This window comes from Cucurbita pepo, chromosome LG10, assembly GCF_002806865.2.
Source record: "Cucurbita pepo subsp. pepo cultivar mu-cu-16 chromosome LG10, ASM280686v2, whole genome shotgun sequence".
NCBI classification, from domain to species: Eukaryota; Viridiplantae; Streptophyta; class Magnoliopsida; order Cucurbitales; family Cucurbitaceae; genus Cucurbita; species Cucurbita pepo.
This window is the reverse complement of record NC_036647.1, coordinates 4,578,483-4,602,986: the sequence shown is the minus strand read 5'-3', so window position 1 is coordinate 4,602,986 and position 24,504 is coordinate 4,578,483. Positions and strand designations below refer to the sequence as shown.

The window sequence follows — 24,504 nt, the reverse complement described above, 5'->3', positions numbered from 1 at the left end:
CTCTAACGGCTCAAGGCTACTGATATTATCTCTTTGGACTTTTCTTCGAGAATTTTAAAATAGGTCTACAATCTATCCGGGCCCAATGTCTTCCCCCATTCGGGGCCCAAGTCCACCAATATTATATTATCTTATTTAGACTTTCCCTCAAAGTTTTTAAAACGGGTCTACGATCCAACCCTTTGGGGTCCAGTGTCCTTGCGCACTCGTTTCCCTCTCCAATTGACGTGGAACTCCCTAGTCCACTCCCCTTTAGGGCCATCGTCCTTGCTGCATACAATCCACCCAGCTCGTGGTTCAGCCTCCTCGCTAACACACTAGCCGACGTCTAGCTCTAATACTATTTGTAATGGCCCAAGCTCACTACTAGCAGATATTGTCCTCTTTGTTAAAACACGTCTACTAAGGAAAGATTTACCCATAATATTTCGTTTCCATATCCAACCAAAGTGAGATCTCATAATCTCATTACATAGAATGTTTTGATTTTATTGAATTATCTCATCTTTTAAATCCATATTCCATTTGTATTACTATGTTAAAAAATGCAAATTACAAGGAAGAAATTATCTAAACAGCCCACATTTGTTGGAAATGATCCACCATCAAAATAGGTGGAAACAAATAACGAAAGTGAAAAAACAATTTAGGGGAGATGACTTTTGAATTTAAGAACTTAAGCACGTATACTTATTACTGTGAAAACACATACATAAGTATTTATAGTACAACGGAACGGATCCAAGCAACTATGACAAATCTTCCTAATTAAAGATAACGATTTCCTAAACAATTATCTTACAATAGTGAAAAAAAAAAAAAAAAATCGTAACTCAAGATTATTAACTCACACCACTCCATACATAAAATTTTGGTATGGTATATACAATTTAGAAGAGTTCTTGTATCGATCTGAACACTATCATGTGTGTTTACACAAGAAAAGAAAAGAAGGAAAAAAAAAAAAGAGAGGAGTCATTTTCAACCCCCCAACCTCTAATATCGAGGTTCACAAACCATACCCCATTGCACCAACCGCAGCCCAACCAGTTCTGGAGGGCAACACACCAAAAGTAAAGCAGCAACAGTAGCACCTCAAATTTCTGAACCCTCATCCCTTGAGGGCAAAGTTGCTGAAACAAGGCATGTGTGCCGTGTACCTTCGGCAATGAATCAGACGAAGAATCCCGAAAGCATGTCCTAGGCAGAGCAACCGACGTCTTGCTACATGCACGCATAGACTCAAGAGTGATCATGATTAGCCACATCCTTTAAAATGCCACAGGCTTCAGAAGATTTGGTTGACACAGGATCAGGTGGATTTAGCTCCACAAATCGGCTGGCTTCACCATAACTACCTATACATATTGTGTCACCTCGACCGTGCCATGTGCCATCTTGGACATTATTCATTTCCAGCGTTCGTGATTCCTGCTCCACATTTACCAGTATTTCAGTGATGACCTACGAATATAAGGTTTTGATGTGCAAAAACTGATAGACAGACCTGAGATAAGGCGCAGCAGGGGCAGATCAGGTGGTAGATGCAATCATCCAAGGAATTATCTCCTCCCTAAATCATAAAATTAATATTAATCTACACATAAGTACTAAGAAAACGCCCGCAGAAAATTTAATTCGTAACCACTACAAGCTTGCTCATGTTATCCATATATGAACTCTCTCATTAATCTCTTTTTTCACACACACTATATGTTATTAGTCTCCCCGTGCACATTATCAATAAACTGTGTCGTAGGAGTCTCCCTCCACACTATTAGTAATATTTCTCATACTAGTCTCTCCCTACACACAATTACACGTTCTAAGATACAAAAAAACTAATCCCAAACATACTAATAGTCGTTAGAATTTTCGTGGATTTCCGTTTGCTACTTATGACTATCAACTCATTTACCCAATCTAATAATAAAAAAGAAGACAATGGAATTATTTTGACTTGAAGTCTTTTTTTTTTTTTTTTTTTTTTTNCGAGCATAGTTCAATGATTAGACACCCATTCGCCAACAAAACCAACTATAACTTTGAATTTTTTCTCTTCTTCAAGACCAGCATGCTACTCCAAGAGAAGGGGCGTTAGGATTTGGTCCCTCGATTCTTCTTTTGCATATTTTTTCCTCTCCTTCTCCATTCATTGTTGCCTTTGATTTTTCTTCTCTAGAAAGTTAAAATTCTAAAAAAGTTAAGGTGTTTCCGTGGCAGATTTTACATGGGAGAGTCATTATCGTGGATTGCATTCAAAGGCACTCTTCCTATGCTTCTCTCAATGGTGCACTCTCTGTATGAGGCATAAGGAGGACCTGGATCAATGGTTTTGAGTTTGCAAGTTAGCTCACCTCCTTTGGAGCTGTTGGTTGGCAGTGTTCGGTACTATTTGGTCTAGAATAGAGATGGTACGGCTCACATGGAGGAGGTTCTATTGCATCTCCATTCTAAGGATTAAGGTCGTAGCATGCTAGCTTCTTTGCATATTTGAGGAGTATTTGAATTGAGAGGAATAATACATTTTTTTATGAGGTGGAGAGATCGGGTTAGTAAGTTTGGGAGGTGGCTAGACTTAACGCCTCCCTGTGGACGTCGGTCGTTGGGTCTTTTCTTCAGTTATGAGCTTAGTCTAGTTCTTTTACATTGGAATCTTCTTTCATAGTTAAGAGTCAGACTCCCTTAGTGTTTTGTTGGAGATTTTATTTTGTGCCCTTGTATTTTCGTTCTTTACTCTCAATAAAAGTAAGGTTTCTTACCCTAAAAAATATAATAATAATAGTAACTTTGATGATAAAAAAAAAGGGGGGGAAACAAACAACTTGATCAGGAAAGGCAAAAGACAAATTTAGAGTACAATTTCAGCATGCTTGAAATAGAATGTGTTACGAATCCATTAATTATCAAGTAGAAATAAGAAACAGATAACAGCAAAAGGGCTGATAGAAAAAGAAGTCTCACCCTTATATTGAATTTCCTCCTCATCTGGGTTCGGAAGAACCCCAAATATGTAACTGCTGAAATGGTGAAAGCAATGGCTGGATATAAAAAGTAATGGCGTTTTGTGACCAAAAAGGCAATGAAGTTGCACAGGGCACCGAGAGCAAGAGATAAATAAACCGTTCCCTGCAAATGGTTTCAAAATTATGGCAAATTGTATACCATCCATTACGAAAATTTGATGAGCAAAGACAAGTGTAATCTGTACTCTAAGTTCTTCCCCTCTCCTTCGAGAATGTTTGCTACCCGGAAATTGTTTGCTTCAAGAAGCCAAGAAAAAGTTTACCTGAAGAAAACAAGAGCCAAAACCAGCCCTTCCCATGTTCTTCCCAAATCTGTGACACGGCCAGCTGCATCATTAATACAAGCTATGAGAATACTTGGGGTGAAAACCAATTACTTCGATGTAGTAAAAAAGTCGTACATATCGTAAATATTCCATTCATAGACAATTATCAATCATAATTACAGGTTCGAACTTAAGCAGGGCAAGATCCACATCCCCTGTTGGATAATGACAACCAACCACAGGTACTCGGAGACCACGAGGAAAAATTGTGCACAGAAACTATTGATTTAACTTTTTTAGAATCACAAGCTGAGGCCTGAAAGACATATTCCAACTAATAACAGATAATATCATGGTCAAAACCTTTTTTCTATTTCTTTTCCAAGCAACCAATCTCCTCGCCCTAAGAGGAAAAAAATCCCTCGCTCGATCGACAAATTTCTCAATGAACAACAGAGATAGAGAGAGAGAGAAAACAAAATCCCTGAAAAAGCTGAAAGTAGAGAAGAAAAAGTGGATTAACAAGTCTAACCATGTGGATTCGATAGCGATACGACGGTCATCGAAGCAATCGAGTAGTTCACCTTCCCACATCCTAAAAACTCCCCCCAAATCGGGTTCCATAGAAGCATCTCGAGTAGTCTCCAACTTCGCCCATTTACCCTGCGTCTGCATAGCCACCGTAGAACACAACATATCGAAATCCACTAACGTAACCCCCTCGAGAAGCTTCTCCTCCTCTTCTCCAACAACAACATTCCCAAGCCCCCTATCCTGATTCTCCAAATCCGCCATTAGAACACAAAAAGTAGAAATCTAGGGTTTTATTTGGACAGTGGTAAAGAGAATCAAGGAGGAGGAGGAGGAGGAGGAGGAGAATATAATAATAGAGCGCGTGACTATTTATTGCACAATTTGTTTTTAATCTGTTGCGAAGAAAGTTGTCTTTATACTGTACAGAAAGAGAGATATGAACACTAATATTATCCGTTTTTAAAATGAGGTCAAAATTGGCCGCCAAAAATGTGGGACCCACATGCAGTAACTTTTTTTCTTAAAGAAAATGAACGACCCAGGTGGTGCCACGTGGGAAAATATCAAAATTAAAAAAACAGGAATATTAGTGCTATATACTCGGCAAAATTAACGCCCCTCTCCCCACTCGAATCTATATATATATTTTGGGAAATATATATATATATATGTGTGTATATGTATGTATATGTGGCTGGTGTGACTCACATGGTGGGACCCATTTGTCCCATTTCTGGTGGGTTATGTGTTAGGTCACCTTCTTATCCATATTCCAACTATACAACTGGACGTGCATAATCCAGTGTTTACGGATTTATCTTTTCCTTTAGGTCAACCAACACGTTGACTCCAATCATGTTTTCTTTGGGCCGTTCCAACATTGGGCCGAATCCAGCGCTACGAACGTTCTGTTTATTAAAAATATTTTTTTTTTATAATAAATAGATAAATAATAGTTTTATAGCAACAACAAATTAATTTAATGTTTGCCGACAAATCCAAGTTTATTGGATAAAAGTTTCACGAAGCAAAGGCACTAGAGCTTATGCTCAAAGTGGACAATATCATACGAGTGTGGAGGGTCTGTTCATCTTACGTAAAATCAGAACAATACTCTAAACTTAGTCATGCCAATAGAATTCTCAAATGTTTAACAGAGTATTGTGAGCCTTGAAGGCATAGTCAAAGAATGACTAAGACTCCAAACGAAAAGGAGTGGAGCCACGAGAGCGTATTTTGTTGGAAGGGAGATGTTGGATGAAAGTGTTAGATCCGCTCATTTAGAGAATGATCATGAGCCTATAATACACACTTAATTATTTTAGCCAAATTTTTACGGTGAAAAACGGAAATGATTAACCATGAATAAGCGAAATTATTGGAGGATAGGTAATTTTATTCATAAAAAGAGGTGGTAAAAAGTAATTGGATTAATTAATTAATTAATTAATAATGGGGATTATAGTGACTAAGAGCGAGAGGAGAGTGATAACCAAGGAACCACTTGATTTTCCTTCTCATCATCACTGTCACTGCCACCGCCATAGCCGCCATTAGAGCTCCCACGTCCTTCCTCCTCACCCACTCTCCTTCTCTCTCTCCGCTGCGCCGTCTTCCCGTGTCGCCTGTTTTTCTCGACACAGTTCTGACAAAACGCAACCGTGGCCACAAGCCTTGGTCCAGAGCCATTCCAAGGCGTGGGGGCTTGACAATCATGGCAGAGCAAAACCCTCAAGTGTTTCCCCACCAGAAAATTGGCGCCATGGACCTTGGAATCGCACCCCCAACACAACCTCGCCTGGTCCGATTCGCATATCACAGTCGCCACACAGTCGCACAGCTCGCACAATTTCTTCATTTTTCACTCGCTTACGACACTTACTTGAGTCATTTATATAACAGAGGAAACTCAAAAGGGGTTTGAACAGAGAGTTGGAAGGGAGCGGCCATTAATGAAGGGTGGCCCATTGAAGAGAAATCCTTGAGCTAAAGGGAATATTATGCAAAGGGTATGTATGGGCATCAAGTTGGGTTTTGGGTTCGTTCTTTCCCTGTATTTGGCACAAAGAAAGATCATGGAAAAGGGGGAGAAGGAGACGGGGATTTTTTTGGCTATTGTACGCTACCTATTGTGATCATTTTAGTGGCAAGTGGGTGTTGGAGACAATTTGTGGCCACAATCAATGAATCCGATTCTGTGGGCGAAGAATTCTGGGTTTTTCATTTCCTTTCCCCTGGTTTGCAAGTTTATTTGTTAAAGGTTGAATTCTCGGAATACAGCTCGAGTATGGTTGAGAGATGAGCATTCCAATCCTATAAAGAGTTTATAATTAAAAAATATACAAATTTTAAATTTCCAACAAAGAATTTTCAAATAAATAGTGTGATTTATTCGAAAGTTCCATAGCCTGAGGAGAGACTTTACAAGTGATATCCCATATTGGTTTGAGAGAATAACAAATCATAATTTATAAGAGTGTGGAAACCTTTCCCTAACAGACGCGTTTTAAAGCCTTGAGGAAAAGCTCGAAGGGAAAGCCCGAAGAGGATAATATCTACTATTTGTGGATCTGGGCTGTTACAAATGGTATCAGAGCCAGACATCGGACAATGTGCGAGCTTTTATTTGTGGATCTGTGTCATTACAAATGGTATCAGAGCCAGACATCGGACAATGTGCCAGCCTTTTCGCTGTTCCCCGAAGGGGGTAGACATGAGGCGGTGTGCCAGTAAAGACGCTGGCCCCAAAGGGGGTGAATTTGGGGGCGGTCCTATATCGATTGGAGGAAGGAAAGAATGCTAGCGAGGACACTGGGCCCTGAAGGGGGTGGATTGTGATGTCCCATATTGGTTGGGGAGGAGAACAAACCACCATAGAATGAAATAATGCCAAGCGAGGACGCTGGGACTCGAAGGAGGTGGATTGTGATGTCCATATTGGTTGGGAGGACGCTGGGACTCGAAGGAGGTGGATTGTGATGTCCATATTGGTTGGGGAGGAGAACAAATCACCATGGAAACCTTGAGGGTGGATTGTGATGTCCCACATTGGTTGAGAAGAGAACAAACCACCATTCTGGAAACCTTCCCCAAACCACCATTCTGGAAACCTTCCCCTAGCATATACATTTAAAGCCTTGAGGGAACCAGGCAAGCCAAAAAATGACAATATCTGCAGATCTAGACAGTTACATATTTTGTTCAAATGGAGAATTTTTTAGAGATAGTCCCACGTCCACTAATTAAGGTGTTATTCTTTGATTTGATTTTCACAACTTTCTTTATTATTCCAATACGATTCAAAACTTTCTTTAATTTTTTAATTTTGGGTATAATTTTTTTTCTTTTTAAAGAAAGAATTTTGATTTTGAATAGTCCATATTTAAATATTTTTATTAATTTTCATTTATATATAATTGGAAGAAAATAAATTTAAATAAAAGCTATATTATGGCTAAATTCTTTCAAAATTATTCAGCTTCTAATTTTTTAAAAAATAATTAAAATAACTTTTAATTTTTAGATGAAAAAATATACTTAAAACTTTTTAAATAATTTTTAATTTATTTTTTATATTCTTTTTAAAAACTATATTTTGTAACCGTGTTATTTGAAAAAAAACGTGGCGAACATCAAACATTATATTCCGCACGAATAGTTAAATAATATTATATTCATAAAAAAAAACTATTGTGAACGCAAATGTAAAAGCAAAAATGGTAGAAATAAAAACGAGAGAGATGATTTATGCGTTGACTAAATCTCGCAATTATGATATTTTCAAATTTCTTCCTCAAGTAAAAAATATTATAATATTCATCCTCATGATTCATAAACTCTAATAATATTTCATTATATATATATATATATATATATATATATATATATATATATATATATATATACATTTTCAACGACATAGATTATTTTCATGATTTTTATATTTAAGGTCTTTCAATGTCAAAATTTGAGCACGGGATTACAAAAATAAATTTAAATTATATCGCAACATATAATAAGATTTAATAGGAATAAGTTTATTTATTTATATATATATATATATATATATTTCAAATATTTTTTTTTGTGTGTGGAAAGATGGGCCATTTTAGTCCTATTTCCAATTTGTGTCGTGTAAAAATGTAAACCAAACAATGAACCGGCCATTTTTGTGTCTGTTTATGGTGTATTAATTAATTAATTAATTAATTAATTAAAAATTTGTGGATTAATGGTAGGAGGTCGGACCCTTTAATTGACCTTTTTCAAGTCCTTATTTATAATTATTTATTTGCTGGATTGAGGAAACGACAAGAGCAGTATTTAAAGGGCTTGACCTAAACATTAATTAAACACGATTGATTATTTTGTAGTGTTATGTTGGAATTTTTATTTAATTAATTATACAATTATTGACAACAGGTGTACCCATTAAAGCATATAGTTTTTTTTTTTGTTTTTTTTTAATTATTATTATTATTAAAATTGGAGTTGTTTGTTTTAATACATGGAAAAGTGGGATTAATAAAATGTATTAAATTCAAATAAAGTTGTTCATAATGGTGACCGAGGAATGAAGACATTAAAATAGTAAACTACCAATTAAAATGGGGTCTGTGGGTCCCACTGTTGCTAAATTCCACGCCACCCACAACGGTCCAACTAGGGCGGTCAGAGTTGGCGCCTCCTTCCCCCCGTTCTTCATTCCAGTCTTACCCTTTTTTAAAAAAAAAATTAAAAAAAATAATATATTCTTAACCAATTTTTCCACGTGGGTATTGATTTTGGAGTTTATTAACGCTGATTTAAAATTAAACTTAATTTGGCCATTATTTTAGTTTAAATTCTTCTCAAGGATTCGAAACAATAACAGGTTTAGGATTCATTTAGGGGCTAACATCTTCAGGTCAGAGTATTAGAGTGGTGCACCACTTTGTGACTACGGTATTAGCTTTATTGCCACATTACTTGGTGCACCACTTTGGGTCAAGGTATTAGTCTGGTGCACCACTTTATGGTTAGGGTATTAGCTTCATTGTCACATTACTAGGGGCACACCACTTTATGGTTAGGGTATTAGCTTCATTGTCACATTACCAGGGGCACCACTTTGAGCCAAGGTATTAGCCTAGTGCACCAACTTCGTGGTTAGGGTATTAGCTTCGTTGGCACCACTTTGAGTCAGGGTATTAGCCTGGTGCACCACTTTATGGTTAGGGTATTAACTCGCAACTTTCATATCTGATTCTAATATCATTTATAACACTTTCGTGTCCTAGAAAGAGAGGTACTTCTGCCTGCAACGTTTAGTGGGCTTGCGCCAACCATTTCATTGAAACGTCTCCCGTTTGTGCTAGGAGCGAATATCTAATCCCCCCACCTAAAAGGCTTCTATTGGTGGTTGTTCATATCAAATCATTTTCTCTCGTTGGAGAGTATTACCAATACGCCGCCGTTGAAGTTTCTTCTCTGAATTTTACGTATTAAACTTGTTTATTTCTTCTTGTTCTTCTTCTCTTCCGATCCGGCAGTGTTTCTGTTGAGAGAAATCTTGGTATGGGTGTTAATTGCAGAAGCGTTGTTGGGTTTTGTCAATTTTTAGTCATTTCAGCCTTCCTCTGTTCTTCTCCTCTGTTTTGCGATGCTGCAGATTCAATTGCGAGGGGTAGAGAGCTTAGAGATAGTACTAATGAAACCCTCATATCCTTGAATGAATCCTACGAACTGGGATTCTTCAGCCCCACTAATTCTTCATCACGGTATGTCGGAATATGGTATCACAAGATCGAGGAACTGTCTGTTATTTGGGTTGCGAATAGACAGACGCCACTTTTTAATAGAGATGGGGTTTTGAAAATCGGAGATGACGGGAACTTGGTCGTTCTGGACAGTAACAACGTCTCTGTTTGGACAAGTAATATCACAGCGAATGCTTCTGATCCCAGGAATTTAACTCTTCATAACAGTGGAGAATTGATTCTCTCGAGCGGAGATGACTCGTCGAAAGTTCATTGGAGCAGCTTCATAAACCCCACAGATACGTTTCTTCCGAATATGGAGGTGAAAGTGAACGCAGATATGGGCGAGAAACGAATGTTTATGTCGTGGAAATCAGAGACAAATCCGGCTGTCGGAAACTTTTGTCTGGGTGTGGATCCTCGTGGAGCCGTCCAGATTATCATTTGGAATGGAGATAAACGATGGTGGAGAAGCGGCCACTGGGATAGGCAGATTTTTTCTGGGATTCCAACTATGCGTTCTACGACGTTATACGGCTTCAAGGTTCTTCCCGACAGTGAAAACAACATTAGCGTAACTTTTCATGCACTGAATGATTCCGATAAGCTGAAATTTCAAATCCGGTGGGATGGAAAAGAAGCACAGCAACGATGGGATGAAGTAAATCGCAAATGGGAAACGATTCGTTTACTTCCTTCTCACGATTGCGATTTCTATAACTTTTGTGGGGATTTTGGGGTATGTTCTGAAACGAGTCGTGTTAAGTGTAGCTGCCCTCAAGGGTTTACACCAAAAAACATAGATAGATGGAACAGAGAGATTTGGTCGGATGGGTGTCAGAGAATGACTCCATTACTTCAGCAGAGAATGAACAGTAGTCAAAATGGAACTATTGAAGACAGTGAAGAAGATGGATTTGTAGCCGTACCATTTGTGAAATTGCCCGATTTCATAAGTGGAGTATTTGTGGTGGATTCATGTAGAGATAGATGTTTGAACAGTTCATCGTGTGTTGCATATTCGGATGCTCCTGGAATTGGGTGCGTAACTTGGGATGAACCTTTAATTGATATTCAGACATTTGATGGCGTTGGGAATACTTTAAACATTCGTCTGGCTCATTCAGATTTGAGTAAGCTTTCAAAACTTTCAATCCCTTCCCTTAATATCATTAACAAGAAAAAGTAAATCCACATTCAAGTCTATGACAGCTGAAAGAAATCTGATGAAATGTGCTATGTTTTGATGTTTTTAATGTTGTTTGGTAATGTTTAACATTAGACATTTTGTACTCTTAGTAACCGGAGATAGCAAGGGAAAATTATCGACCGGTGTGATCGTATCGATATGTTTAGGAGCAGCAGCTGCCATAGCCATATTAGCATTGCTGATATGGAAATTCAGAGGCAAAATGGAAGGTTAGATGCCATTTTGGTTCTTCTGGTTGTCTCTTGGCTTAGAGAATTATAGCCATTCAGGGCCTTACAATGCTTGCATTTACAGGTTCACCTGCTGCTGCTTCAAGTAAACCTCAGAACAAAGCTGAAGTACCAATGTTTGATCTAAGTAAGAGTGGAGAGTTTTCAGTACAGGTTTCAGGGCCATACGAATTAGGCATAGAAGGCGAACAATTGAATGGACCAGATTTGCCCATGTTCAATTTCAACTGTGTAGCTGTGGCTACTGATAACTTTTCTGAGGAAAACAAGCTTGGGCAGGGAGGTTTCGGCCCTGTATACAAGGTAACCAAGTCTTCCAAGCGTTTGTGCTGCAAAGCAAAGCAAATGAGCTCAGTTTGTGCTGATATTAAGCATTCTTTCTCTGTTCTTTTGCCAGGGAAAGCTTCCATGTGGACAAGAAATTGCTGTGAAGAGGCTCTCAGTCCGGTCTGGACAAGGTCTAGAAGAGTTCAAGAATGAGATTATACTGATAGGAAAGTTGCAGCATCGAAACCTCGTCAGGCTGTTGGGCTACTGCATTCAAGGAGAGGACAAGATGCTGCTCTATGAATATATGCCAAACAAAAGCTTGGATTGGTTTCTTTTTGGTATCTACTTAGGCCTTTCTATTAAGAAACTGGATGTTTAGGATTTTGGATTGAATTCTTTTGTTTAACCCTTGGTTGTAATGGTGCAGATCCGAACAAGCAGGCGCTACTCGATTGGAAAAAACGGTTGTCGATCGTAGAGGGAATCGCGCGAGGGCTACTATACCTTCATAGAGATTCGAGACTTCTTATTATTCATAGAGATTTGAAAGCTAGCAACATTTTGTTAGACGAAGACATGAATCCAAAGATATCGGACTTTGGCATGGCTAGAATATTCGGTGGAAACCAAAACGAGGCCACAAATACCATTCGAGTTGTTGGGACATAGTCAGTATTCATAGCTTACTAATGCAGTACCCTTAAGTAATCCAAATAATCTAACGTTCTTTATCATTGTCTTAATGCAGCGGTTACATGGCTCCAGAGTATGCAATGGAAGGTTTATTTTCGGTGAAATCGGATGTGTATAGTTTTGGTGTATTATTGTTGGAATTAATCTGTGGTCGGAGGAACACTAGCTTTCGATCAACTGAATACTTAACGCTCATTAGCTATGTAAGTTCGTTTCTCATTTTACCATTTGTTCGAAACTTGAATCTGCAAGTTAAAGTGTAGTTGGTCATAGACTGAATATGAAAACTTTTTTCAGGCTTGGAAACTTTGGAACGAAGGAAGAGCGATCGAACTTCTCGACCTATCAATTCGCGACACATCGCCCGAGAATGAAGTATTGAAATGCATACATGTAGCAATGTTGTGTGTACAAGACTCTCCTGCTTATAGACCAACACTGCAATCCTTGGTGCTAATGCTGGAGAGTGAATCTTTATCACTGCCACAGCCAAGACAGCCCACCTATACTTCCACGAGAGCCTCGATCGATACAGACTTGTTTACAGAAGGGCACGACATTGTATCGTCGAACGATGTAACGGTAACAATGCTGGATGGTAGATAGCATATTGTTTTGGTTTTCATTCTCCCATCTTCATGTTAATATGCCATTTTTGTGGTGTTGAAAGCATAGATAGATAGTTTGTGAAGCTGAGTATAGTTTGTTTAGGGAATTTGTTCATATGAATGATTGATTTTGGTTGATATTTGCTACTAAACAGCTCATGAGTTAGCAGAATTATCCGCTTTAGCTCGTTATGTATCGACGTCAACCTCATGATTTTAAAATTTATATGTTAAAGGAGAGGTTTTTTCATCTCTCCCCAATCGATGAGAGATCTCACAATCCACCTCCCTTGTCTCTTGGAGGTCAATGACTTCACTGGCACACCACCCGATTGTCTCTTGGAGGTCAATGACTTCACTGGCACACCACCCGATGTCTGGCTCTGATATCATTTGTAGCAGCCTAAGCTCACGGCTAGCAAACATAGTTTGTCTGTTTCGTTATGTATTACCGTCAGCCTCACAGTTTTATAATATTAATCGTAATGATATTTTTTAAAATCGGATAATGTAAATTATGGTTATATATATATATATATATATATATATATATATATATATAAAAGAGGATTAGTGAGTAGGCTTTTGGGTAAATTCAAGTGTCTGTGATTTCTTGCTTCCATCAGACAAAGATCGAGCAGGGAGGGCTCTCTCTTTCTTCCTCTTTCTCTGTAATGGAAGTCTATCGTGTTGGAGCTTTTGCAGCGTCCAAAACATCATCAGACCTTGACTGTTAAAATCTCTCGGGGCAAAAAGGTTGGCGTTAATGGCGGCTCCATATCCAGATGATTTCAAGTGCCCTATTTCTCTGGAGATAATGTCCGACCCTGTAATACTCTCCTCCGGCCACACCTTTGATCGTTCCTCAATCCAAAGGTGGCTCGATGCCGGTCACCGGACTTGCCCAATCACCCAATTGCCCCTTCCTCAAAACCCTAACCTAATCCCTAACCATGCTCTCAGAAGCTTAATTTCAAATTTCAACCCTGTTTCCCTGTCCAAGCCATTTCTCCCTCATCCCTCGCCCCAAACCCTAATCTCGATTCTCATATCTCCTTCTTCCTCCCTCGATTCCAAGCTTGATTGCCTCAATCAACTCGCGAGGGTTTCGAAGCGCGATTCCGCTATGCGTCGAAGATTGACCGAGTCCGGGGCTGTCTCGGCTGTTCTTAAATGCGTTGGTTCTGACGATCCGAGGCTTCAAGAGAAGGGTCTGTCGCTGTTGCTGAATCTTAGTTTGGACGATGATAACAAAGTGGGTTTGGTTGCAGAAGGGGCTATTGGCCACACTGTGGCTGCTCTTCAAGCGAGGTCCCCTGATTGCAGAGCCGTTGCGGCCACGATGCTGACGAGCTTGGCGGTTGTGGAGGTTAACAAGGCTACAATTGGGGCATATCCTCATGCGGTTCGCTCTCTGGTTTGTCTCTTACGGAACGGCAACTACAGAGAGCAGAAGGAAGCTGCAACTGCGCTTTACGCCATTTGTTCATTCCCCAGGAACCGTCTGCGGGCTGTGGAATGTGGGGTTGTTCCCATTTTGCTCAAAATTGCCAATTCTGGGCTGGATAGAGCAGTGGAGGTTCTGGGGCTTTTGGCCAAGTGCAGGGAAGGTCGCGAAGAGATGCAACGGTTCAAGGGATGTGTGGAGATTTTGGGTTGTGTTTTGAGAAATGGAGCCCCAAGAGGGGTTCAATATGCTCTTCTAACTCTGAGTTCCCTGTGCTGCCACTGCGAGCGACAGTGCGTGGAGGCCAGAAGAGAAGGCGTTTTGGGAATCTGTATGACATTGATTGATGACAATAATGAAAAGATCAGAGCAAATGCTGCAAATTTGATTCATATACTGCGCGGAAACAACACATGAGGAGAAGGAATCCAATCGGATTCTTCTGCAGTCATACAACTGGTGGGTTGGCTTGGGTCTTGGGGAATGATATATCTTATGACTCATGTGGGTGGTGGTGTGTAAACCAAGGGATTTTGCTGTGGCGTAATGTCGATGCCTCGTTCTTCTTACCAAGACGACTCCAATTCTTCTAGATTAGGGGTTTCCACTGTTCCCCTCTTTTTGGTTCAATAGTTTCTGTACAGAAAATATATATTAGAATCTGGTAAGATCATGCCTTTTCTTTTATTTATTTTAATATTTCATATATATATATATATATATATATATATATAAAATGTAAATTGAATTAAAGAACGACAGAATCAATCAAGTACCGGAGGTTTTCCAAGGTTGGTTTTTACCCAGAAATGATCAGTATTGTAATTGGCCTCAGTTTATGAAACTCTCTTCCTTTGGACTCAACAAGGAAACTTTACGTGCTGATAACAAAAGTGTATTGTTTTGTGGCGGTGGTGTCATGTGTAATGCTGCTGCTTTCTTATATATGGATTTGGTAGATCACTAGTGTACTTGTAATTAGTTGCATTGATATCAAATGGGATGCCACCGGAGCCATACCAAGTGTACGGACTGCTCTGTTGCCTGTTGTTCTAAGCTTTACGATCATTAGTGTGATTTCAAAATATATGCAGATTTTGGTGGACTGGATGGATACTTTGGTGCAGCGAAGTTATTGCGTGGTAGGGCTATGCGTGGAGGTTTGTGGTTGGAACTTGATATTGGGTTTTGGTTGGCGTGGCCATGGGAGGTCTGTGGATGAAGTTATGTTGTTTGTCATTTTCATACACCACATAGGGTGCAAACATGGAGCCCTCCAACTTTGTTCTTCTCTTCCAAATTTATAATCTTCATTCTTCATCCAATCCCATCCTCTACTTACTGCACAAAAAGTTATCACCTTCCCATCCCATATGGATTGGAGAAAGGAACGAATGTTAGTGCGAACGTTGGACTCGAAGGGGATAGACTGTGAAATTCCACATCGGTTGGAGAGTGGAACAAAACATTATTGATAAGGGTGTGGAAACCTCTCCTTAGCAGACACATTTTAAAACCTTGAGAGAAAGCCCGAAAAGTCAAAATAGGGCAGTATTTGTAGGCTTGGGTCGTTACAAATGGTATCAAAGCCAGACACTGGGTAGTATGCCAACAAGGACGTTGGGTCTCGAAGGGGGTGGACACCGGATGGTGTGCCAGCGAGGACGTTGGACCCCGAAGGGAAGTGAACACCGGGTGGTGTGCCAGCGTGGATGTCGGGTCCCGAAGGAGTGGACACCAGGCAGTGTGCCAACGAAAACACTGAAGAGTCGGGAAGTGCTTCAAACCTTCCATAATTTCTTACTATATTTCACTCTATTAAATTCTTGAAGTTTTTGTTAGGAATGAATTCTATCAATTTAGTATAACAAAAAAGAACTGTATCCACTTATTTTATAGTTCGATAGTTTATTGGTTGAGATTGGAGTCAAATGGGTAAATTATTGGTCAAAAAGGTTAGAAAAGTGGAGATCTATAGAAATTCTCTCTCACAGCTAGAGGCACAGAGTGGTTTCCGGGATTTGTCTATTCCATTTGGACTTCCAAAGAGAATTCAACATGGATCATTATTTGGCCCAACAGACAGAAACTGAAGGGCAATAATTTTGGCCCTTTTCCTTTGAAGGAAACAAGAAAAAGATAAGAATGAAGGGCCCACAAATGATCTATTCTGATCAAAGCAATGCCCTTCTGGTTTGTTCATTCCAAGAACAGTAGCAGAAACGGATTCAGAATTCATTCAGCTTCTTCATCACTTCATCCATTCTCAGCGCTGCAAAAAGGTGGATAGAAAGATTGAGAAGTGGTGTGGTCTTCCCCTGTTGGCAAGCAATGCTCCATTCCACATTGGTAGGCCCTCCACAAACCCATCTTTTTCTTTCCTTTTTTTTTCTTGTTCCATCTTCCCTGTGATTCACAAAAATAAATGAATGGAAATAGAGCTCCACAGTACACTGATTCACACCAAATTAAGACAGAATAATGTCAAGCTTGTTTAGAGGCAATTAGTGGCCCGAATTCTGGAGGCAAGAAAGCCTAAAAGAGATGAAACAAGAAAAAAGGAGAGGGTATTGGTACTTTGTGATGATGTTATTATCAAAGCGTAAACGGGATGAAAATGAAGGGTGTGGATTAGCAAAGACTCATGAGACGCACGCTTCAAGACAAAGGCTATCCATTCCTCCTAACTTTCTGCATTACAATCTAAAACACTTTCCATTAGACTTAATTTCATCAACTAATTGATGTGTGGGACCCCTTTTGATCACTTACCTAAACCCTTTGTTATAAAGCTTATCAACTTAACCAAACCCAAATCTCAATCTTATTTTACTCATTCTTCTGCTTTTTTCTTTTCCTAAGTTGTCTTGAATTTCAGGTCAGGGAATCTGGACACAAAGAAATCTATTACTGTGGGAACAGAATATGAGGAAAGGTAGTTGTTTTGTCACTCTCTTAGAAAGTGTTTTCATTCATTGAATTGATGAATTTTGGTTAATTCAGATTGAATATTTCACCTGATGAAGAAGGGAGATATGAAGTTTAATCAATGAAAACAATGATGGCAGGAGGAGTGGAGTGGAGTGGACATCAACCGTCCCATAATTCAACATTATTACTAACAAAACCCCACCAAAATTGGGGTTAGACCCCATTAATCATGCTATTAAAAAAATTGTAGAACACAGCTTGTAGAGCACTATAAATTGGGGTCCCCTCAATCACTCTACTGTCAAATAATTTGCTCACCCACTCAAAATAGTTTGGAGAAGTAGTAGAAGAAGAAAGACAGACAGACAGACAGACAGACAGACGCGGAGAACATCCATCAATGGCCACCAAAATTTACATTGTGTAAGCCTCTCTCAATCCCTTCCTTATCTTCCTCATAAAACATTCTTTTGTACACAACAAAACCATTTTTTCCTTTGATTATAATCCTCTTTTTGGTGATGAACTGTAATATGGCGATTGTTAAACCATTTTTCCTTTGTAGTTTTCTCTCCAAAATCGAAGCGATAAAGGTTGTTGTTATGAACGATGGGTCAATAACCCCACTTGTCAAAGTCTCTGTTTTTAATGATCAATACACATCCTGGAAACTTGGAGCCTGTAAGGCTCTGTTCTGTTGTAGTATATCCTGATTTCTTTTTGTGGGTTTGATTTTTCTGATTAAAAGTCAATCAACCTCTTTTAGGCGAGTGTAAAAGCTGTGAATCTTTTTGATGTTATGAGCTTCTTTTATAGGAGAAATTCTCTTTCTCTAGCTGTCTGTTTGCAATGTTACCCTGGTTGGTGTTTATGATTGTGTAACGGCCCAAGCTCACCGCTAGTAGATATTGTCTACTTCAGCCCATTAAGTATTGTCGTCAGCCTCATGATTTTAAAACGCGTCTACTAGGGAGAGGTTTCAATGTTTGTTCCATCAAGCACCTCAGCAATTTTTGAAGGCCACCCTCAAGATTTTGTGCCATGAGCACACAGTCAAAGTGGTTTTTAATTACCATGAAAACTAAAGGACTAAGAAACCTAACCTAACCTGTTGAGATCATGTATGAACTTTTGTGGTCCCAGCTTTAGGACTTATTTTTTGATCCAAATCTATGGAAACTTCCACTGCTTAGCTTGTGTAATGTCACTGTATATGCTGTTGTTTTGCTCTCAATGATAAGGTAAATTGTCTTGTCTCCATTCTAATCAGTTCTTTTAGCTGTCATATTTCTACGTTACTCTTCTAGGAAAGAGCTGCAACTTCCTGGAGATTTTCCTTTTGCTTTTTGTACTGTATTCCATTGTTGTCGAGAACTCGGTTTGTCGTACAAGTTTCTTTTCTTTCTTTTCACATCACTTATCCGAAACATGTTGATTCCAATGAGGACAGCTACGAGAAATCATGACCAACCGTAGCTGTTTGTAATATGGTCGGTCGACGTGTCATATGTATGAGAAAAACTTTGGTGGTTATTTAAAACTTGTTGAGTATGTTGTACAGTTACTATTCTACGTACGGACATGTCTTGAGGCTGGCAGAGGAAATTCAGAAAGGAGCTGCTTCTGTGGAGGGAGTGGAAGCCAAATTATGGCAGGTGCAAAGGAACTATGACTCTCCTTTCTTCACAGTTTTGCATTCTTCATTTTTAGTTAACATTGATTGCGAGATCCCTCATCGCTTGGAGAGAGGAACGAGTGCTAGTGAAGACGCTGGACCTCGAAGGGAGGTGGATTATGAAATCCCACATCGGTTGGAGAGAGAACTAAGCATTCTTTATAAGGGTGTGGAAACCTCTCCCTACTAGACTCGTTTTAAAATCTTGAGGGGAAGCCTGGAAGGGAAAGCCCAAAGAGAACAATATTTGCTAGCGGTAGGCTTGGACGGTTACATGCATCGTTCAAATTAAGTACAAACAGCCAAGACATGGCTCTTTGTGATCCATATTAATCATTGACAATTCTGCATACGATACTGTATTATGGGCTTGAAGTATACATGTGCATAGTGATATAGAAGATATATGTTGAAGACTTCATATGATTTGGGGAACTGGTTTTGGTAGTGAATCCCCTGAATAAGTATATATGATATTTAAACAGGTGCCTGAAACGTTACCGAACGAGGTTCTCGACAAGATGCAAGCACCACCAAAGGGTGAAGCACCCATCATTACACCAAACGAACTCGCTGAAGCTGATGGTTTACTCTTCGGATTCCCTACAAGATTCGGGATGATGTGTGCTCAATTCAAAGCATTCATGGATGCAACTGGAGGTTTATGGAGAGCACAATCACTTTCAGGCAAGCCTGCAGGCATTTTCTATAGCACTGCTTCTCAAGGAGGTGGACAGGAGACTACTCCGTGAGCCTCTTTTTAAAAACCTTCTCCCCTTTCTAAATTCTTTTTAACCTGAAAATTTGATCTTAAAATTTTGTGTTATTGCAGCTTAACAGCCATTACTCAGCTAGTTCATCATGGAATGCTGTTTGTTCCAATTGGATATTCGTTCGGAGCTGGAATGTTCGAGATGGAGAACGTCAAGGGCGGGAGTCCCTACGGTGCTGGAACTTTAGCCGGTGATGGCTCCAGACAGCCTTCTGAACTGGAACTGCAGCAAGCTTTCCACCAGGGAAAGTACTTTGCTGCCATTGCAAAGAAGCTCAAGGGTAACTGATTGTTTTCCATCATATTATCATATAATTCTTCCCACCCTGCTATACTTATTTCTTCTCCCAGCCCTTATATCTATCTATCTATCTCTCTCTCTCTCTATATATATATATATAGTTCTTCTCTGTTCAAGAATTTGCTATGCCCTGTTGAATACCTATGTTGTCTTTGATTTGTGTATCTATTGAAGCTTACACAGCTACCAAACATTATTATCTATCAAATTTATCTGTTGATCAAAGTCCCACATACGCCCGATAAGAAAATATTAGGAATATAAAAGTAAGAACGTCAATTTTATTGGCATGCTAAACTTTTTTTTGGATGAAATCGAAAGCAAAGGCTACGAGAGCATGTACTCAAAGTGGTAAGTGGATAAGACGACCACTCCCAACAAAACAGCTACCGTACAATTTTATCCAATGTGAAGATGTTGTTTCCATATAGCTTGTGAATAAGTGGCATCATATCATCAAAATGGCCCATCCAAATGGGTTTAACTTCATTGAAAGGCCTATCTGTTAAGGTTGTTGGTTGAAGACCACAGAACATGTTCTTAACAAAAAAAAGACAACTGTTCAAATTCTGGGGGTACTGTCGTAGTACTGTGATTAGTTTTGTTTGTTTGTTTCTTTTTACCAAAAGAAAAATGCATATCAGGAGGGAATATATGAAGAAAGACAAAAAGTCAATAAACAAAATGTAATTGGAACAAGAACAGAGAGACAGAGAGACAGACAGAGATGTTTTGATTCCTGAATGGCACAGAAGATCAGATTCAAAGTTAGGAAAAGAAATGACACTTTTTTTTTTTTGAGATATTTAAAACTTGAAACAGAAGTTGAAGGAAGTATTGTTGAAGTTGGTCTGGTTTTCTTTCAAACCCATAAAAAACAGAGATATGTTTGAATTTTGAAAAGTTAGCTGTGGAAATAGCTGGAATGGATGCTGCTGAATATGTGCTTTTCATTTTATAAACATCATAACCAGATGCCTCTCAGAGCTGTCTTTTCCTTTTTGAGTATTCCCCTTTTTTCTTCTTTTCATGAACCATATATACCATTACCCAAAAGGAAAACAAAATTGGTTACAGAGATGAGATAGAAGCAAATCCAAAGTACTGATCCGGATTGTCTCGAGAATGTTATAAAATATAATACCCGTCAACCCATCTACTAATGGTGGGCTTGGGCTGTTACAAATGTACCAAAGTCAGACACCGGACAGTGTGATGACGAGGACGTTGGGCTCACTTAGATTGTGAGATCTCACGTCGGTTTGAGAGGGGAAGAAAGCATTCCTTATAAGGGTGTGGAAATTTCTTTATAGTACACGTGTTTTAAAACTGTGAGGCTAATGACAATAAGTAACGGGCCAAAACGGACAATGTCTATTATGGTGAGCTTGGGTTGTTACAAATGATATCAGAGCTAGACACCGGGCGGTGTGTCAGAGAGGACGTTGGGCCCCCAAGGAAGGTGAATTGTGAGATTCCACGTCGGCTGGAGAGGGGAATGAAGCATTTCTTATAAGGGTGTGGAAATCTCTCATGATTGGTCACTTGTCAAAATGGTTCTTCCACGTTAAGCTTCTCAGAAATGTTGAGTTCCAGTTTTACTTGAATCTACAAAGAAAAGCAAAAAGAGAAAGAAAACAGCTTTCCTGCAATAGGCTTTTGATTGGTTGTGTTAAAGAAACAAGGCGACTCATTTCAACATGACAGACAAGGTTTGTGGTCATTCATTATTAATTAGTTGGCTGTCAAGATAACCTTAATCTTCTCTTTGGGGACATCTATGAATAATCATTGTTTGGTTGTCTTCATTGAGTGTTCTTACGTTTTGCAAGAGAGAAGCTCATGCTTGGTTAAATAAATCATTTTCCCTTTCTAAGAAGACAAGAGTGATACCCGCTCTAAGCTCGGCCCGCACGTAGTTAGGAAGATTGGCCATTTTTGGCTCTATTCCCCGACCTAAACCTATTTACCTTAGTTATTAACCTAACCTAAACCTTTCTTTTACTCTATTTCCTGAACTTTTGGTGCTTGCGTGTATGTTTTTTCAAATTTTGATCGAACCAAGTGTAGATGGAGCGAGAAAATGAGGTAGAGCAAGATCATAATACTTTTTTTTATTAAAAAAATAAAAAAAACAATCTATTATAAATATTTTATTTAAAAATTTGTAATCATAAATCTAACCTGATGTGACACAAAAGTTATAATCTATATACCAAAGTATTCCAAAGAAAATAACGCATCAATATAAAAAATATATTCTTTTTTTTTCTTTGAAAACACTCACCCATTCACTTTATTATCATATTCCACAACAAAAATACCATTTTCATTCTTATCTAAAAACACACTATTATTATTTATTATTGAGTCGCGAAAAACATAAAAATTTAAGGCAATTATAAGATATAACTCGACCACAAAATTGACCAGTAAGACACTGACTATCATTTTCAAAATTGATAGTTGGATTTCATGCGTATGCGCTTTTACGGGATGTTTGCAAGCAATTGTGTGACACTCACTCTCACCATCGAGTGAGTCAGCAAACTCAAAATCGTGTTGCCTTCGGCCTAGCGACGTATACCCAAATCTCTATCCCCACCTTAAGAGGAAAGTTCTTAGAAAACTGTGGCAGAGATAGATTTTAGAAAGAGAGCTTGAAAGCAAGATGGATAGAAATGAATAAATCAATGTTATAGGCTATAAGCGAAAATACAACACAACAATATCATGTAACTCTAGATAGGAAGAATTGACAACTAGTCACATCCCCTATAGTACATTATAAGACATTTTAGGTCTAATATGCGTAGACATAATTTTGTCGAAACGTTATACACTATAAAGTACAATAAAAAAATTATTCATGAAGAGAGTACAATGCAAACATGCACCTATGAACAACATGCGTCAAACAAGCATGACCGTGGCATGTAGCTAAAGAGCGCGTATATATATATATATATATATATATAGAATGGTATATGGCCCGTTGTAGGTTCATGATAGCACGCGCGCATGCCGCTGAGAAACCCTAAATTCAAAAGCACAAAACACAGTGGGGCGCCCCCACACCCGTCTGAGCTTCCACTACCAATCCACAACATTCCAATTCCAATTCCAAAATTATTATTATTATTATTATTATTATTATTATGATTATTATTATTTAAATTTGAGGAAGAAAATAAATAATTATAATTTTCAGGGGGAGCCAAAATAAAGTTGATAGATTAAAGATTAAAAATTAGAGATTAAAAGGAACAGGAACACAGAAGGGCCAATTTTATACTATAATTCAGCCCCCATCTGCTAAATCCAGCTATCATCAACTGCCCACTTCACCGCTGCCGTGTCCGTGTCCGTGTCCGTGTCCGTGTCCGTGTCCGTGTCCGTGTCCGTGTCCGTGTCCGTGTCCGTGTCCGTGTCCGTGTCCGTGTCGTTGAGTACTTTACCTGAATTTAGCACTTGTTCCTGTTCTTCCCAATATTACTACTAACACAATTACTACTCATCTCTGTTTTTTTTTTTTTTTCCCTTCATTATTACACCAAATTCAATCCTATATCAATATATATATCTCTTCACCGGAATGTTCCGCCGAACGTCGGTGACCAGAAATCCGCCGTTGTTGCATTCGTCACCGGGAATGTGCTTGAGATCGGCACCAAACAAAGGCCTCGGCTTTTCAGATCTTGTTTTGGGTCTGCTTTTTCTGATACCTGGAATTCAAGCAACTGTAAAGTTCATAACTTTTTTTTTTTTTTTTTTTTGANTTTTTTTTTTTTTTTTTTTTTTTTTTTTACCTGTTGATGTTGAATGGGTGTTATTCCGTTGTTGTTCTTCATATATGGAGTGCTTAACAGCTGAAAATTTCAAGTAATGAATGAACTAATTTGGGTTTTAAAAGGAAATTAAAGATGAAATTTATGTAAATAATGGAACGTACACTGACTTGATCGTGGAGGAACTTGATGTACTCAATGGCTTCATGAAGAACTGAGGCTGTATCAGTCTGGGGAAAAAAGAGACGAGAATTTACATGGAGATATAATATAATAAGCTAGTAAATATTGTCAGCCTCACGATTTTAAAACGTGTCTACTAGTTAGAGACTTCCACACTCTTATAAGGAATGTTTCGTTCTCCTCTTCAACTTATGTGGGATTTCACAATCCACCTCTCTTGGGGTTCAGCATTCTTGCTGGCACACCGTTCAGTATCTAGCTCTGATACCATTTGTTACAGCTCAAACCCACTACTAGCAAATACTGTTTGGTTTGACTCATTATGTATCATCGTCAGTCTCACGGTTTTAAAACTACTAGAGAGAGGTTTACACACCGTTACAAGGAATGTTTTGTGCCCTTTTTCAACCGAAGTGGGATCTCACAATCCACCTCTTAGGGTTTAGCGTTCTCGCTGGCACACAGCCCAATGTTAACTCTAATATCACTTGTAACAGCTCAAACCCACCGCTAGCAAATATTGTCCATTTTGACTCGTTATATATAGTTGTCAACCTCACAATTTTAAAACTACTAAGAAAAGATTTCCACATCCTTATACTTATAACTTATAAAGAATGTTTCGTTCACCTCACGTCTAAAAACTCACCTTTCCGAAGGGTGAAACCAGTTGTTGAAGGGCAGTGACACGGTCCCCTAGCTTCTCTTTCCGCACCTGATAGCAAACCCATTAGTTTTTGTCCTTTGTATAACCCAAGATTCTCCAAACATTTTTTTTTTTTTTTTTTTTTTTTTTTTTTTTTTTTTTTTTTTTTTTTTTTTTTTTTTTTTT

The 24,504-nt window shown here is 38.7% G+C and overlaps 6 protein-coding genes across 10 annotated transcripts in view; 3 read left to right on the top strand and 3 right to left on the bottom strand.

Annotated features, from left to right (window-relative positions):
* Positions 1 to 671: 671 nt before the first annotated feature.
* On the bottom strand, positions 672 to 4,206 carry LOC111804053. The gene is made up of 5 exons (XM_023688725.1): positions 3,825 to 4,206; positions 3,290 to 3,353; positions 2,965 to 3,129; positions 1,508 to 1,573; positions 672 to 1,431 (listed from the first exon to the last, which is right to left on the bottom strand). Exons 1-5 carry the CDS (start codon positions 4,085 to 4,087, stop codon positions 1,243 to 1,245), a joined length of 747 nt encoding a protein of 248 aa, XP_023544493.1. The 5' UTR covers positions 4,088 to 4,206; the 3' UTR covers positions 672 to 1,242.
* A 1,088-nt stretch (positions 4,207 to 5,294) lies between these two features.
* On the bottom strand, positions 5,295 to 5,684 carry LOC111803728 (zinc finger protein CONSTANS-LIKE 13-like). Its single transcript, XM_023688253.1, has one exon. The coding sequence runs from the start codon at positions 5,682 to 5,684 to the stop codon at positions 5,295 to 5,297; it is 390 nt and encodes a 129-aa protein (XP_023544021.1).
* A 3,508-nt stretch (positions 5,685 to 9,192) lies between these two features.
* Positions 9,193 to 12,767, top strand: LOC111804040 (G-type lectin S-receptor-like serine/threonine-protein kinase B120). The gene is made up of 7 exons (XM_023688706.1): positions 9,193 to 10,697; positions 10,864 to 10,983; positions 11,069 to 11,307; positions 11,402 to 11,612; positions 11,702 to 11,942; positions 12,023 to 12,170; positions 12,265 to 12,767. The coding sequence occupies exons 1-7, from the start codon at positions 9,383 to 9,385 to the stop codon at positions 12,571 to 12,573; spliced, it is 2,583 nt and encodes an 860-aa protein (XP_023544474.1). The 5' UTR covers positions 9,193 to 9,382; the 3' UTR covers positions 12,574 to 12,767.
* Positions 12,768 to 13,161: 394 nt separating this feature from the next.
* On the top strand, positions 13,162 to 14,709 carry LOC111804049 (U-box domain-containing protein 8-like). The gene has a single exon (XM_023688719.1). It carries the CDS (start codon positions 13,342 to 13,344, stop codon positions 14,437 to 14,439), a length of 1,098 nt encoding a protein of 365 aa, XP_023544487.1. The 5' UTR covers positions 13,162 to 13,341; the 3' UTR covers positions 14,440 to 14,709.
* Positions 14,710 to 16,230: 1,521 nt separating this feature from the next.
* On the top strand, positions 16,231 to 19,926 carry LOC111804054 (NAD(P)H dehydrogenase (quinone) FQR1-like). 4 transcript variants are annotated; one of them, XM_023688729.1, is made up of 6 exons: positions 16,231 to 16,371; positions 16,885 to 16,957; positions 17,091 to 17,376; positions 18,515 to 18,608; positions 19,114 to 19,376; positions 19,461 to 19,926. In XM_023688729.1, exons 3-6 carry the CDS (start codon positions 17,354 to 17,356, stop codon positions 19,687 to 19,689), a joined length of 609 nt encoding a protein of 202 aa, XP_023544497.1. In that variant the 5' UTR covers positions 16,231 to 16,371; positions 16,885 to 16,957; positions 17,091 to 17,353; the 3' UTR covers positions 19,690 to 19,926. The 4 variants fall into 4 exon arrangements, with proteins under 4 accessions (XP_023544497.1, XP_023544494.1, XP_023544498.1 ...); XM_023688726.1 differs by having other exon boundaries at positions 17,026 to 17,376; XM_023688730.1 differs by having other exon boundaries at positions 16,234 to 16,371; positions 16,901 to 16,957.
* A 2,979-nt stretch (positions 19,927 to 22,905) lies between these two features.
* The window catches only part of LOC111804051 (transcription factor bHLH112-like), a 2,861-nt gene continuing 1,262 nt past the window's right edge, over positions 22,906 to 24,504 (bottom strand). Inside the window, exons 4-7 of one of the 2 annotated variants that reach the window (XM_023688723.1) lie at positions 24,322 to 24,387; positions 23,660 to 23,719; positions 23,511 to 23,570; positions 22,906 to 23,426 (exon numbers count right to left, since the gene is read on the bottom strand). In XM_023688723.1, coding sequence (XP_023544491.1) covers positions 23,289 to 23,426; positions 23,511 to 23,570; positions 23,660 to 23,719; positions 24,322 to 24,387 — 324 coding nt within the window. In that variant the 3' untranslated portion in view covers positions 22,906 to 23,288. Of the gene's footprint in view, positions 23,427 to 23,510; positions 23,571 to 23,653; positions 23,720 to 24,321; positions 24,388 to 24,504 lie in introns of both variants that reach the window. The other variant, XM_023688722.1, reaches the window with a different exon arrangement.

Excerpts from the sequence above, each read along its gene's own strand:
- LOC111803728 (XM_023688253.1), bottom strand. The coding sequence starts at position 5,684 with ATGAAGAAATTGTGCGAGCTGTGCGACTGTGTGGCGACTGTGATATGC.
- LOC111804049 (XM_023688719.1), top strand. The coding sequence starts at position 13,342 with ATGGCGGCTCCATATCCAGATGATTTCAAGTGCCCTATTTCTCTGGAG.
- LOC111804053 (XM_023688725.1), bottom strand. The coding sequence starts at position 4,087 with ATGGCGGATTTGGAGAATCAGGATAGGGGGCTTGGGAATGTTGTTGTT. Across the intron at positions 3,130-3,289 it reads TTGGCTCTTGTTTTCTTCAG|GGAACGGTTTATTTATCTCT; the intron begins GTAAACTTTTTC and ends AACCATTTGCAG. Across the intron at positions 1,574-2,964 it reads GGAGGAAATTCAATATAAGG|GGAGGAGATAATTCCTTGGA; the intron begins GTGAGACTTCTT and ends TTTATGATTTAG.
- LOC111804054 (XM_023688729.1), top strand. The coding sequence starts at position 17,354 with ATGGCCACCAAAATTTACATTGT. Across the intron at positions 18,609-19,113 it reads TGGAAGCCAAATTATGGCAG|GTGCCTGAAACGTTACCGAA; the intron begins GTGCAAAGGAAC and ends ATATTTAAACAG. Across the intron at positions 19,377-19,460 it reads GGTGGACAGGAGACTACTCC|CTTAACAGCCATTACTCAGC; the intron begins GTGAGCCTCTTT and ends GTGTTATTGCAG.
- LOC111804040 (XM_023688706.1), top strand. The coding sequence starts at position 9,383 with ATGGGTGTTAATTGCAGAAGCGTTGTTGGGTTTTGTCAATTTTTAGTC. Across the intron at positions 10,984-11,068 it reads ATTCAGAGGCAAAATGGAAG|GTTCACCTGCTGCTGCTTCA; the intron begins GTTAGATGCCAT and ends TTGCATTTACAG. Across the intron at positions 11,613-11,701 it reads CTTGGATTGGTTTCTTTTTG|ATCCGAACAAGCAGGCGCTA; the intron begins GTATCTACTTAG and ends GTAATGGTGCAG.